Raw genomic sequence first — 15,510 nt, forward strand, 5'->3', positions numbered from 1 at the left:
CATCTATTACAAAACCAATTTACCCCAATATGGTTACGTTTTGAAATAATTGTGCTTATTTTTCCAAGTGTAACTTGGATCGGAGGGGGGGGGGGCTCAACTTTAGAAGTGACGGGTATGTGCCTACCGGCAGTAGGGGCCTATCGGTAACAAAGCGTTATTTAAAAAAGGGGGTCATTGGGTACAAAAAAAAAAAAAAAGGGGGTCATTGGGTATAATATTTTGAAAAAAGGGGGTCATTGAGTATAAGATTTCAAAAAATGGGTCATCGGGTAGAAATTTTAGAAAAAAATGGAGAAAATTTGAAAGTTTTGACATTATTTTGTTGCATTTTCATGATGTTCTTCTAGAAAAAAGGGGGGCATTGGGTAGCCGCAACCAAAAAGGGGGGTCATCAGGTATGACTTAAAAAAAGGGGGGTCATCGGGTATGACTTTTAAAAAAATTGGGTCATCGGGTATTAGTCGACCTTAAAAGAGGGTTGACAGACACATACCGTCGCTTCCAAAGTTGAGTGGCCCCTGGGGTAAGGATACTTTCTTAGTGCAGTATATTTAGTTATAAATAAATAAAATAAATGTAGATATTTATATAGCGCTTTATGCCGTAAACAGCCTCAAAGCGCTTTACATTTATTCCGCCGTCATTAGAATATGTCGGAACCACGTTTGCAGCCTACAATTGGTGCAGGGTTCATCAGTACAACGACTGTGACAACCCCTAACAGCTTCCCATTGCACCTGGGTGGGGTGAGGCAAGCGAGGCAAAGCGCCTTGCCCAAGGGCGCAACACGGTGGTGGGACGGGGACTCGAACCCATGCACATCAAGCAAGCTCTCAGATTATGAGTCCAAGGCCGTTACCACTGAGCCACCGTGCCCTATGTTGCCCTTTGTGAACATAAATTATTCCTGTGGACATTTTAGTGGTCATCTTGACTTGGTGAATCGTTCTTTTGCACCCTCAAAACGATAACTTAGAGGTGACAATGATTGAAGACTACGATTACATCAAAGACAACTATTTCAATGTTTCAAATATTTTTTTCAATAACATTATTTGAGGCTTTGTGGCTGATTATACTGTACTTTGATAAATATTAATCCAAATTCAGTTCAATTATGCCTCTTAAGTGACGGTGTACCATATATATAAGCTTTTCATTGGATTTGGCAGCCATTTTGAAAAGCGTCCTCAACTGTGACCTCCTGGTAGCTACCTATTGAAATCTTAATTTAGCGTTACATTACTGTCATCAATACTTAAACCAAAATCTGGTCAATTATACCTCATAATTGACTATGGTAACCTTATAATGCTTTACTTTGAATTTTGGTGGCCATTTTGAAAAGCGTCCCCAACTGTGACCTCCTGGTACCTTCTTATTAATATACCGACTTATTTATACATTACTTTCATAAATACAAATCCATAATCTAACAAATTCTATCTTTTATCCGCCTATTTTAAGAGCATAATTGCTTTTCATTGGATTTTGGCAGCCATTTTGAAAAAAAAGCGCCCTCACAGGAAAGTTTTCAGGATACAGGATTTTTACCTTATACATTCTTGTTCCTCAGTTTCTCCTTTCATGTGTGGGACCTAGCTCATTTTTAACCTGGTCTATTTGGCCGTTTTTCAGCATAGCTGTATGATAGGTAATAACAAGATGAGCAACAGCTTCACTGAGAGACGTTTTTCTGGCAACACTGTCATTAAAATATTATCACTTTACGGTGTATTGATGCCAATTTCTTTTGGTACATTATCAACCCTAATCAGGATTTTCAGTGAAAGTAAATGCTCAAAATCCATATTTTTCCACACTACCTTATAATGTCAACAATCCTAAAAAGTTCAAAGTTTTTTTTCTATAGATAGGGAGACCAATACCTTATCTACCTACCCTGCAAAAAATTATTTAAAAAAAGCACCACTTTGGAGGTTACGTCATTTTTAAAAAGATCATTTTTTTCATAATTAAATTAATGAAAAACACCCCTATTTTACAAAATGGTATCTACCATATTGAAATAATTAATTGTTTTGTTTACTTCATTTTTGGAAAGGACAAGGCTGGATACTTCATTGTATGGGAGAAGATTATTTAAATTCACGTTCTTCATACAGAAATATGACCTAATATTTAAGCATTTTTCCAGTTGTGAAAAGGGTAAAAATAGTGAAAATTGGGTCAATTCATATTTTGGCCGTTACCATGGTAACCATAGACGAATGGATGATGTGATGGAATCTGATATATCATTAATGAAGGTGAGAAATAAAAGTGGTCCAAGAACTGTGTCTTGGGGTCCACTCCGATAATTCACCGTACACGACAACTCGTTGGGATCTTTTGGTGAGGATGTTGGTAAACCACTTCAAAAGAGAGCTACAAACTACATAATGATATAGTTTAAGGAGGATTCTTTGGTGTGGAACAAGGTCAAAGGACTTGGAAAAGTTCCAGGTTCGGTTCCCGGCGGTAGAAAACTTGCTGAGTTATTCACTATTTCCTGATCTAAACCGTGAATAAATAATTTTCGTGCGCATCTATGAGTACATAGACAACCTTTTGTTCTTAACCTGTAAAACAAAACATCGTTCTTTGGCTTCTAACCTCGGCCGGACTCTACCTTGAGCCGCAAATGGCTTATATATTGCAGATAGCTGAGGAAAAATTATACCCCCTTCTCATAACTCAGTAGCCATCAAAATCTTCTGCATTTACTAAATCAGCTATCAAGTGACAAGGTCAATCTTCTGATCCTAGGTAATATTCTGGAAATATGTCCGACAGTTCTTCTATGGAGTTTAGACTAATGCCTCTGTATTTGTCAGGATTGCTCAAGTCCCCTGACTTAGGAATGGACATTATTGTTATGTATTTGCTTTGGCCCTCGTTGTTATTCCCGCCAATTTTGATCAGTTTGATTACATATATCATTATGATTATTGACCATGTCAATGACTGTTATGATTTCAGATTTACACTTTTAATACACAAAAATACAAAAAAACAACAAAAAACCCCCGAGAATGGTACATTTTGTGCCATGTTTAATGTTTGAAAGAGGAAGGCAATAAAAAATGCAGGTTTGAAGGGCTTTTGAGCAATAAGTAAAAAATAATTCCACATGTTACAAAGTCTTGTTCTTTTCAATATCATCTATAATTGCTCTCACGTTTTCTTTTGTTTTTGTTGATATAATAAGCAACTGAATTGGTAATAGGTTGGTACCAAAATAAACGTATACAACTTTTTTTTCGATAAGAACAACAAACAAACAATATCTAAGCACCATGACGACACGTATGACCTAGTCTCCCAGGAACAATACCAATAAAGCTTTGCTTATTGAAAAAAAATCCAGACCTAGACTTTGTCAGTTTACTATGTATGAATTGTTATTAAAGGAAATCCAGTAATACAAATCGACTTAGGTAAAATAAACATGAATATTATAGTTCACTATATATATACCTTGCAAATAGAAGGAATACGATTTCACAGAAAACTCTACAATTGACCAACATTCAAGTTTGTTAATTGTTTTAAACAAAGAAGTTAACATGAGAGCAATCTGATAAAGATATAGTCTGATATAGGCCTAATGATCAAGGTTTAGACACCGATTTCGGCAACTGTTGTTAACATCCATTCGCGAGTAGTCGATGCCATGGATAACAATTTACAGAGGGAGTTGTTTGCATTTTTTTGGTGAAATAGACATGAGTTATTATGATTAAATTGGTCTAATTATAATTTTGTTTATCGTGAGGTGGGGTAGTTTAATTATTAGTTTGCACATATTATATTATGTGATTGTACTTAAAATAACTTTGCAAGCGGTGAAATTGCAGATCCTTTAATATTCCCAATAATCATAATTGTTATGTTTATAAGCAAGTTGACGTCACTTTGCAACAACTATAGAATCCAGTCAGTCGCGAGACACCCTGACAATGGATCAGATTCAATGAACCGGGACTAGCTTTGTCATTATTGGTATATGTGTACTGCAGAATAAGACAATTTAATCAGCGCTCGAAATAAGGCGCGTCCTTGCGTCAAATACCCGTGGAAGTAGGCCTGGACCCGCAAATTTCCTACGCTACGGGTCCGCGCGACCCGTAAAATATGAACCAAGCAAAGAGCAGAAAATCCTAGTTTTGTTGTTCCACTGGAAAATCTGGTTCATTTTAGTTTCCCATCAAGTTTTCAAGCCGGTTTCTCAATTATCTACAATCTGGACATATCGTGATCACCGTAGCTAATTCTCTCTCCTGAAATGTCAAAGGCATGGGTCCGGCGTCGGACCCTTGAAAATTGGTGAGGACCCTTGAAATTTCAAAGGCAAGGGTCCAGAGGACCCTTGGATTTTTCTTCTTATTTCGAGGCCTGAATTTAATATTAATGAGAAAATGGCGTCATAGGAAAATATGTTGTTGTGTCGCTCCTTGCATATCAGTAGGTTATCCCAAAGAAGGATTTAATGTTTAAGTAAATTAGTATAATAGTATAATATTTTTGTTCAGATTCAGGTTTTCTGAGTTCATATCAGGCCAGATAGGCCTTTCTCCTATCATTCACATGTCGTACCACCAGAATACAATTTTTGTTTAAATGCAGCTGAACTTTAAGGGAGTGTTCATAAAAAAAACGCAGTTTTGGTAGTTGTCGAGACCTTGTCGGATAATATGGAGAGAGTTTGAAAACTTTTAAGTAGAATATAATTCTTTAACAGTCCAAAGGGGAGGAGGATTTTGTTTAGTATTATAGTATTACAGTTAACCTCAACTTGTCCGATTAAGACGAGCCCCGGTCTAGTAGAATCTGTGAGTGTTTTAACACATTGAAGCATTAATACATTACTGTATATAGCAATATTTCTTCCAAACAATTTGAAGCCGGTCATCAGGACGATTTAGCAATTTTGCTACCCATGGAAATTACGTTATATTGCCGACCTGGTCAGCAATATCTACAGGAAAAAAATCGACCAAAAATGCCCTACGAGTATTCCTGGTATATAAACACCTTGAAATATTGAAAATTTAGAATTAGCCAATTTCACCTTGATTTGGGGCGTGAACAATTTGGCGCACCTCGTGGCAATTGCCCGGGGGCACTCAAATTTTTTTTGGGTAGGGGTGTGCCACCGCCAGTTTCGAACTTGAGGTCTAAGGAACTGATCGGACAGCCAAAAAGGAGGGTCTAGGGAACTGATCGGCCGGTCAAAAGGGGGTCTTGGGAACTGATTGACCGACCAAAAGGGGGTCTTGGGAACTGATCGGCTGCCGAAATCCGAAAAATCTCGGAAACTAAACCCGCAGGCCAAACCAGGGTTCAATTTTGTTGCGTTTTTGCCACAGATTTTTGAAGGAATCGATTTCACTTTGAATTGTGCATTAAATTATTAATCAGGAAAACCATTAATGCAAAATAGGTCTGGTTTGGCCAATACGATGGAAACCTCAACAAACAAAGCAAAACAGCATTCAAATCAAAAATTACTAGACCCTGTAGACCTTCAATCTATGCTATTAGCCTACTGATAATTATAGCAGCAGCCCACCATAAAAACAAATCCACAAGAATTATTTTTTTCAGTGCCGAAAAGAAAAACATTTAGACAACATTGAACTGCCATGCTTATCTATGCATGAGATGATTGAGTGAAGTGTGCAGAATTTGACAGCCATTCCACTCCCGATTTCACTAGACCAGTAGATCGTAAATTACCTTTTAATTCATTGTTTATGGAGAGCTGCAAGGATGTGTACATAATTATTTAAGGTACTTTTCCTCATATTTGGCAATTTTATTCCCAAAAGAGATCTCAAAATCATTTATTTCTAGCTAAATGTTCACCAGCTGGAGCCATCGCGGTCGTGCAGTGCTGCAATGTTTATATCAGTCAACCAGTGTTGCCATTCTAAAAGGAGCCCAAAATCCCGCCCAAAGTTCACTTTACAATGTGTTTCAATGGGAAAGAAATTAATGGAAAATTCCCTTTGGGGGCTCGCAAAAGTAGCTTTTGGGTCTGCTTTTGGGCTTGAAATGGTAGGACAGAAAACACGCCTCTCAAGATGCCGATGAGAGCGGAAATCGATGATCTGAGGGTCTATGGAACGGCTAGAAACATTTTTGGGCTTCAGAGCGGGCAAACAATGAATTCAGAGGGTCTAAGGAACGGCCAGCGGCTCTGAAAAAGGGGGTCGTCGCCGCGGCACATACCCGTATAGCTGGGAAATGTGAGTGCCCCCCCGGGGGCAATTGTTCCATTAAAACCGGGCCAGGATTATGCCCCCCGGAATGTTTATATCTGTGCCATCTGACACCTGCCTCCTGATAAGCCAATGTTATTTGATTAATAGTCTATGGTCTCTGTCTACTATAAATTATTTCAGACCTACACTAGCGGGGACGGTCTTATATTTTTTCCTTCTTAGGAGGAGGGAGATTTGTTAAAATCTTCCGTTATGGGGTGAGTATTGTTTTTCAAGGGCAAGTGTCAGCTTCTCCGACCCCCACCAAAGTATTTATGAACACTCCCTTAATAACCCTTTATGCATAACGTTATGCTTATGAACAAGGTGACTTCACTTAGCAACAACAAAACAAAACAATAAGTCACCAAGCACCATGACAATAGATATGACCCCATGAACCAGGAACAACCTTAGTCAGTATTGTTATATATTTAATGCCAAACTAGATTGGAAGCACTCCATTTAATGCTTAGTCTGTTGACAGTACTATTTTGATCATTTTAACAAACTTCATAATCCTGTAAGTTCATAATAATGGCAGTATCTACGATGAAGTTTATGATCATGGTCTCTACTATCATGGCACTATTTGGTGGCATCAATTGTCAAACAACAGCTGTTTCCCCAGGATTTCAAGATACCAACTCTCTACTACAAAATGTAACCAATACTTCAGCTACTAATAGTGCAGATGGCATGGCATCTGTGTTACCAGAAATCATTCTGCTCTTGCAAAATCAATGGACGAAAGAAAATGAATACCGAAATAATACTATTGAAGTGCTTCAACGTCAGCTTGAAGCCCAGCAATATAATCATGACGAGACAAAGACCAGCCTCGACAATCAGCATCGCACACTGAATCAGATAGCAGATACTCAATCACAGATGGCGGATACTTTCAGTCAAGTTGTGACTCTACTGCAAAATATGACGTCGACTATGAATTCTGTGGTATCTGTTCTAGAGAACCAACAAGCAGATGTTCAGAACATTTCTCATTCATTATTACCGATTGTACTGGACCAGCAAGCAACTGAGATAGAACTGTTAAACCAACAACTGATGTCCATGAAGAATTGCTGTTTGCAAAATGTTGTTAATGATTATGAAGGCCATGTAACGACAGCGGAAATGAGTACTGAAGAAGCTGTAATGAGCTCTGACAAAGCTGCAATGACTCCCGATAACAGACCAGGTAATACACTACTAAAATTCAGCACATAGTGATGCGGTTTGTTATAGGAATTTATATTTCACCGTGTTAGATAGATATTATTTGAAATCTTAACTTATAAATAAATAAACGTACTTGCGATTTGAACACAGCTTGTTATTTGGTGCGATATTTCTTTACATTCTGCACTTTCCATTTGTACTCGGCTCAGTTTCTAAAAAGTGTAGTACGTAAAATAGTGAGATTTAAATGCATTATTATCTAGGTGTTACCCCAAAATATCGATATTAACAAATCTTTACTCCCTGTATTATACATAGAACATGTTAATAAAGTACAACGTCAGTTTTACTGTGTAGAATAGTTGTTACGTGGATATTTGATATCACTAATCTAGGGGCCCAGTCAAATGTCTTGCGTTAGGGTGTCAACATAGATTAGTGTTGGCCTTTGTTATTATTTTAGACACAATCTGCGAATGTTTTCAATATGTTGTATGTTGATTTTTTATGTTTGTTCTCTAATTTAGGTCCAGCCACAATGAAAATATCAGCTACGTCAAAATCGTTCACTACAGCAGAACAATTAGGAATCACTGAGTCATCTACAACAACGGATTTTTCAATGACAACTAAGCCAGGTATACTATTATTATATACCAAGCTTCATTTCTAATGTAATGTTTTACAGCAAGCCAAAGAATTAAGGTACCAGTTGTGTTCACCCCTGTATATCCCAAATAAAGACAAATATGTCAAAATTAAAACAATCAGTCAATACCTGTACGCTTTAGCTCGGATTTAAGATCTTATTTGTTGAAATTGGTTGAGAATTAAAGAAACGGTGATCTAAAACCTAATGAAGAAACGAAATCAAAAGTTGCACTTTTATGTTCTATTCAGTGTGAACCACGACGCTAGTTTTAACGTGCTAATCACATCATGCAGTTATTGTTAACTACATGTATGCACACAACACAGGGGCACTAGCACTCACATAGGTAATTGACCCGTACTGGTAGCGCTGTGCTGTGGGTATAGGAGATGAACTAGTGTCATATATCAAAAAAGTATAAAAGCTCTTAACATTTTTAATCCGGTACAAGCTTTAAATAATCTACCATCTTATCCAAACTCCCGTGTTAATCCAATGCACATTTTGCTTCACCGGGACGCCCTGACTTGGTCGCGTTTGGAAGAGGGGTACCACGAAACCGTAATAGGTACAAATTTAGTACTTTCTGTCAATCAAGTATGGTTTATTTTCTACATGTCAATCTTTAAATTATTAGCATAGTCCTTATAATAACGGTGGAGCGCCATGATGAGTAAATGATAGCAAACCAGTGAAAAATCCCCAAAACTCAGTCAGTGGAGCTCCGCCCGTGTATGTCAATAGCGTCATTATCGATTGGATTAGCGGACAATTCGATCGCTCATTGAATTAATATTATCACGTGGTAAGAAATGTGCATTGGACAATCGATTACTATAATGGTTTAGTACTGCATATTTCGGTTTAATCTTCACTAAGCGGGTTTATGGATGAATGGAAGCGCAGCGCTAGTTCTCTTGTTCACGAACGCTTTGTGTACAAATCAATAGGGCATGCAATGAAGGAAACTGCAACTTTTACATTGGTATCTTCCATGGGTTTTGGGATCGCCGTGTCTTTATTTCTTGAACAATTTTAACGAATGAGGTCTGAAATTAGAGCTAAAAGATGCAGCTATTGGCTGCAAGTTCCAATTATGACATATCTGTATGCAGCTGCGGCGTGGGTTCGAGGCCCACCTCTGCCAAACTGAAATTCACTTATTTTTAAATTTCATATTTGGGAAATGGGACTGGGCGAATTTATGTATGGCGAAGAGTAGTGTGCAGTGGACTTAACCTACCTATATGTTAAGGTTTACATAGAAATGACGGCTCTCCATGGCTTCTTCTCTTGCATCGCAATGTCGTATGATCCCAGTCCAGTATGTTGATTTTTTATGCTTGTTCTCTAATTTAGGCCCAACTACAATGAAAATGGCGGCTAGGACAGAATCATTCACTACAGCAGAACAATTCGGTTCTACCGTGTCATCTACGACAGCGGGGTTTTTAGTGACAAATGAGCCAGGTACATATCATATTCCAAGCTTATTTTTATTTGACACAATCTGCGCATGTTTTCAATATGTTGTATGTTGATTTTTAGGCTTTTTTCTAATTTAGGTCCAACCAAAATGAAAATGGTGGCTACGACAGAATCATTCACTACAGCAGAAGAATTAGGTACAACTGAGTCATTTACGACAACGGGTTTGTCAGTGACAACTGAGCCAGGTAAATAAACGTATGCTAAGCTTGGTGTGACACAATCTGCGCATGTGTTTGATATGTTATCGTTGATTTATTATGCTTGTTATTATGAAAATGGCGGGCTATGACAGAATCATTCACTACAGCAGAACAATTAGGTACCACTACAATAACTGATTTTTTAGTGAAGTTAGTGTTCAAAAGGAGTAGTCGTCGTTTCATCCCTATACCTGGTACCGGGATTGTTGCGGGAGGGTGACGTATGTGTAGGTCGGCACTTCAAAACTGTTTTTGCCCTTAAAAATTACCTACATGCATAATCTTAACCTCCCTATAAATTGAATGTGGGGCTATTTTGAAAAGTTTATATAGAAATGACGGGTCTCCACAGCTTCTTCTCTCGCTTCGCAGTGTCGTATGTCCGCATTCTAGTATCTTGCGTTAGGATGCAAACATAAATTTAGATTAGTGTAAGCCCTTCTCATGCTTTGGGCTCCAATGGTTCAGTTTAGATACAGATTCAGTCTTGTTTCTGCAGCAGTGACCAGCAAACCGTGTCCTTCTTTTTGTCTGATTTTCTCTGTCAACTTCGGAAGATCTGCATACATATGCTTCAAACAGATGTTTCATAATGTCCCCATCAGCATTCTGGTATACCATCAGCTATCTAATTCTGTAGCCAATTTAGGAGTAACTCTGAACTGTCGATGCCTCTTGCATATACAGTGTGTCCTAGAAGAAATAACTTTAAACTGTTGAAATCACAGAATTAAAAAAACAAACAATAAAAAACAATCTAAAGAAAGAAGAAGAAAAAACACGCAAAACAACAACAACAACAACAACAACAACAAGTGTAGCAACAGCCAGGTGGTGGGCGCAATGCATTCTCTAAATTCAGTAAATTTCCTTCATCGGCCGTGTAATTGAATGGGATTATTTTGAAATTTTAAAACGCTTAAAATATCACAAACAAGTAGGCCTATGTTAATAAATAATATTCATACAAGCTAAAACCGTTGGGGTCGATAATGAACCTCACAAAACTAACCTTCAAATTAATTAAATACAGTAAAAATTTGATTATTACTGGGTGAGAGTCGCTGTGATTGTTTCAAATTCGCCGTGTTGGTTAGACTCCGATCACGCAGTGTGCAAATTAAATGGCGCGTACCAGTGATCATGGCAGCTGCGAAATTCACTAGCAATTTACTTCCGTGTTCGGATTGTGTGGAAAGTGCCATACGGGCGCACACCACCAAATCAATGCGCCATTTGTGTAACCCTAATGAGTTCCGGTAAAAACAGAATCATTTTTGAGGTAGTTCTGGCCTCATTGTGGATTTGTAATCAAAAAGAGAAGCATGTTATAGCTTAAATAAAGGATTGAGACCTATACATGAACTTGGATTGCCCAAAAAGTTGAAAAACACAATTTTTGGACATGGTACTGTTTAAAGTCATAATGTACGATCTTATAATATGAATTTGGTTAATTTTTTTCAAACCTGATTTTTTTGCATATTTGTAATGTTTACACATGTCACAACTTGCACCTAAATGGAATCAGCCAAATTTGTTGTGTTTGTAGGTAAACAGAGCAAAGTTCGACATAAAGTCATAATTCAAGAAATTATGACTTTATGTCCGCCCATAGAACTGCGTGTTAAACGGCCAAAATAACAAGCAGTGTTTCTTTCACGTTACCTCGTTATTTCAGCTCAAAATGGACAGAAACCATTCCCGATCATTATTACTAGTATTATTTCAGCATTTTGAGTATATAATGACAAATTAAAAATTTGAAGGAAATCGTACATTAAGCCTTTAAACGCCCATATCTCGAAAATTAATCACAAGACTACCCGTACATTCAAACATATATTAAATTTGCATCGATTTGCAATCGATTGGTAGTATTTTTATAGTCAGTTTATTGCCGAAAAAGTCTAAAATCGCGCAAAGAAAGGCGTGTTTCACGTGTGTTTCAATGGGACGTTGAATTGGTGGTGTGCGCCCATACGGCTGAGCAGTTTTGCCGTCTCTCCCTTTCAACACGGAATAGGCCTGGAAGCGGCGCTAGAAATTAGCATGAAGCCGCATTCATATGTAAATAGCGTATTGTTATTTAAATTTGTGCTCAGACGTATTGAGGGCGACAGTCATGTTATCCAGACAGAGAATGTCTTGATGCGCCAGGCATGTCAAATTGCTGAGTGAATGTGTATAAATCCCCTTTCTGTATAGGTAATAAGCTAGTATATTTCGTGTTCCAGTTTGTTATAACAAAAAAATAAGTATTATATTAAATATATTAAGTGTATAAACTTTGAAATTGACGTGAATTTGAAATGCAGAGCTCCATCTAGCTAAATCGTGTAGTGTGAAATTATGCTGTGTGACCCCTCTGCGTGGTAGAATTATATTCATAAAACATTGAATTTAACATATAATATGGGCAGCCAACCACGATTTATCAGCATTTAAAAGATATATTAATTAACAAAGATAAATAATCAATAGTACAAATGACAATTTAACTAGTAAACAAGTCTGAAATCTTAAAATGTTGCCACGTGATTTCCCGAACACGTGATATGTCTACATGTGACCATTATTCAGATTTACCGAAGTATTTAGAGTATGGTGCACGGCTTGCAGGCAACTGTGTATTTCTTTACCTCCGTATAAAATCAATAATTCATGCTGGGAGCCAAGTAACATTCTGTCTGCTTAGTGCAGTTTGGTATTTTATTTTACTTGAGAGCATATTGAAATAGGCGCCATGATGGAAAGCTATGGAAGGTCAGGTCGGGTATCAAAGGTTATTTTAACTTCAAATACTACTTGTGTTTCACACCTTGCCTCTGTCACGTATTTCCTTCATAATATTGACCTCAAGTCCTAATTTTGACTTTGCTATTGCAAAATGTCATTTCATATCAAATTAGTAGACTTTCTTTGAAAAAACATATCACTGGTGCCTGATGGGAATATCCGTCCGCCATTTCATTAAACTGGATCGTTTTCGCCTGGTTTGTGCCCAGATGTATTGGGGCGCGCTATACTCTCATTGAACAGGCAAAGTTTGCAAAACTAACAACGTTGTTATTTGCCAAACTCAATTAACATGATCCAAGGGGTCGAACATGAATTATTCATAACGAGTTATAACGGATCGATAACTGGCCTCACTTTCTAGCTAGTAAATCAGCGGAATTTTCCATAGGTTTTGCGTTGCTAATAGAACAACCGTGAATTTAGTGTCACCCCCTTGCTTTCATATCATCCGCCGCCTGACAACAGCTCGTTTCCTACACGCCAATGTAAATTGTGTTCGATTTGTTTCCGTGGTTACAAAGAAATGGCTGTTTGGATGTTTACGCAACGCACGTTCATTCCAAGTTTGACCAGGATACTCTTCATACGTGCTCATTCTGATCTGACTTGTTTGATATCCAATTCTTGTGTGGGTGTGGGCTTATGTGTATTCATAGTTCTACCATTCATATTCTTACTTATCATATTGTCAAGCATTTTCTCAGTGTTGAGCTTACTAAACCCTCCTCCATTAAGTGACAAACAGGAGAAATGTCATGTCTGGTTGCATAGAGCATGGAGCTATTAAAGATGGAGAGGCAATAGATTATGTAACGCATTGTTCGCTTGTGCCGATTTGAAATCTGACAAGCTATTCATCGAAAGGTACCTTTTGTTTGGGAAGTGTATTAACGCTTTACCTAGCAGGCTACTGTCAATAAGTGATCAAACGAAAGTCGCGTGAAAGCGCTTACTGGAACAAAAAGTACCCTTTCTTACCATAAAACCCAAGGGTGTGATTGAGTAGCCGTAAACACAAAAGGCACACATTAGCCGCTGATGTACAGTTCGTTGTCACCCCACTGACTGTAGGTCCTTCATTTAAATAAATTGAATGCGCTTGCTGAATGATTACACATCAAGGCTGCCATGTCTGCATGTCTATAGTACTGTATAATGGTAATACATGTAGCTACGTATACATATAAAAGTTGTTTCACAATACATTTTATTTTATTTTAATAAGGAGAATGTCATAAACAGTGGCGTACTGAAGGGGGGGCAGCTCTTTTGTGAGAGGTCTTGGGAGGGATGAGGGAGGAAGAGGTGGAGGAGGGGACATGAAGAATGAGAGGGGGGCTGGAGGAAGAGAGAAAGAGAAAGAAATGAAGAGAAATAAATAAATAGAGGTAAATGAATAGAAAGGTAAGGAAAATGATAGGAATGAGAGGGGACAAAAAGTATGAAGGGAGATAAGAAGAGGGGGTGATACTTTAGCAATGAAAGAATAAGTACAGAGAAAGGAAAAGAAAGGAATGACAAATAAATGTAGGCCTTATAATAATTATTATAGAAACTAAACACAGCCCCCCCCCCCCCCCACATAGGCCTAACACTAACAGCACTATAGGCAGCCATTCGATGATGTCAATGGCTTTATGCGTTACGTATTTAAAACGCCCAGTCAGATGTATTTTACACCTGCCAAGCACAAGTCACCCAATTTCGAAAATTGGACGTTGAATGTACACTCTCATGAATATTGACATTTTCCAATATGTCAGCGCTCAAATCGGACACAATAGAACAATAGACCATTCAGTGCGCTGGCATAGAGTACAAGTATTGTTAACTTGAAACTATTTCTTTACAAATTATACGTTGCAGTCTGTATGATGCACTATTAAATTACTGTTATAATAACAAATATTAATTAGTAAACGTATTTGCACCTACAAAGTAAATGAAAAATATCTAGATATTGATGAGAAACGAATATTGACATCAACAAACTCAATTAAGAATGGGCGCATATAAAAATTGTTAATGGGAACACTCTGAATGAACTGCATTGTGACATGCGTTATATCATTCTTTGCTGTCTAGCCATTGAAACGAATCAAACGCAGTTTGCACTGATATGCAGAAAACAGATTGTGTTCATACTCATTGTGTACATTTGTATATTGTGTACATATTCATTTTTAATATAGTGTGATTTCAGTATGTGCTTAAGAATTTATAACAAAATTAATTCATCCTGTAATTTTATATTGAGACAGTAGAGTGTATACTCGAGCTGTGAATAATTGTAGCGATGACTTCCTTTTATTAATATTTTCAGCCCCAACGTGTACTCAAGATGATTTTTTCTGCCCCGATGGAACATGTGTGTCCAAAGTATGGGCATGTGATGGGTTTGAAGACTGTGCTGATGAATAAACCACTGTAGAGATAATAGCGATGAAACTCAAATTTGCGACGTCGGTAAGCTATACGTAGGATTTGAAATGTTAAATCTATGGTATTTTTAAATTTTGCTTTCCTCCTTGCATGAAAATATCGGAGTACATAAGGGCTGGGTTGGGTCCTATCCGGAGGTCCTGCGTACCAAATCTAACAGAAAATAATTTAAAAGCACATTTCGTCGTAAGAAAGTATTTCGAACCATTTTCCTAATTTTGCAAGAAAGCGTTTTTGTGTTAAAATAATATGTTTTTTTTTAATTACTTAAGGGATGGGGTATGAGCGTTTGGACAGTATTTATTGTGGGACATTAGAGCACATCAGACATATCGAATTGCATTCTGAATACGACGAATGTCCTTCTGATATCAAATAATTTTGATTTTTTTGAAATTGATATTTAGTAGTACTCAAGTAAACTTTATAAATCTGATGATTTATACTTAAAGTGTATGTAGGTGGGATG

The 15,510-nt window shown here is 37.5% G+C and overlaps 1 protein-coding gene across 1 annotated transcript; it reads left to right on the top strand.

Annotated features, from left to right (window-relative positions):
• Positions 1–6,737: 6,737 nt before the first annotated feature.
• On the top strand, positions 6,738–15,020 carry LOC140162078 (uncharacterized). The gene is made up of 5 exons (XM_072185368.1): positions 6,738–7,473; positions 7,982–8,092; positions 9,466–9,576; positions 9,672–9,782; positions 14,923–15,020. The coding sequence occupies exons 1-5, from the start codon at positions 6,810–6,812 to the stop codon at positions 15,018–15,020; spliced, it is 1,095 nt and encodes a 364-aa protein (XP_072041469.1). The 5' UTR covers positions 6,738–6,809.
• Positions 15,021–15,510: the final 490 nt, after the last annotated feature.

The sequence above is a fragment of the Amphiura filiformis genome, chromosome 10 (genome assembly GCF_039555335.1).
Source record: "Amphiura filiformis chromosome 10, Afil_fr2py, whole genome shotgun sequence".
NCBI lineage: Eukaryota > Metazoa > Echinodermata > Ophiuroidea > Amphilepidida > Amphiuridae > Amphiura > Amphiura filiformis.

Coding starts and splice junctions, on each gene's coding strand:
- LOC140162078 (XM_072185368.1), top strand. CDS start 6,810: ATGGCAGTATCTACGATGAAGTTTATGATCATGGTCTCTACTATCATG. Junction 8,093..9,465: donor TTCAATGACAACTAAGCCAG/GTATACTATTAT, acceptor TCTCTAATTTAG/GCCCAACTACAATGAAAATG. Junction 9,783..14,922: donor GTCAGTGACAACTGAGCCAG/GTAAATAAACGT, acceptor TAATATTTTCAG/CCCCAACGTGTACTCAAGAT.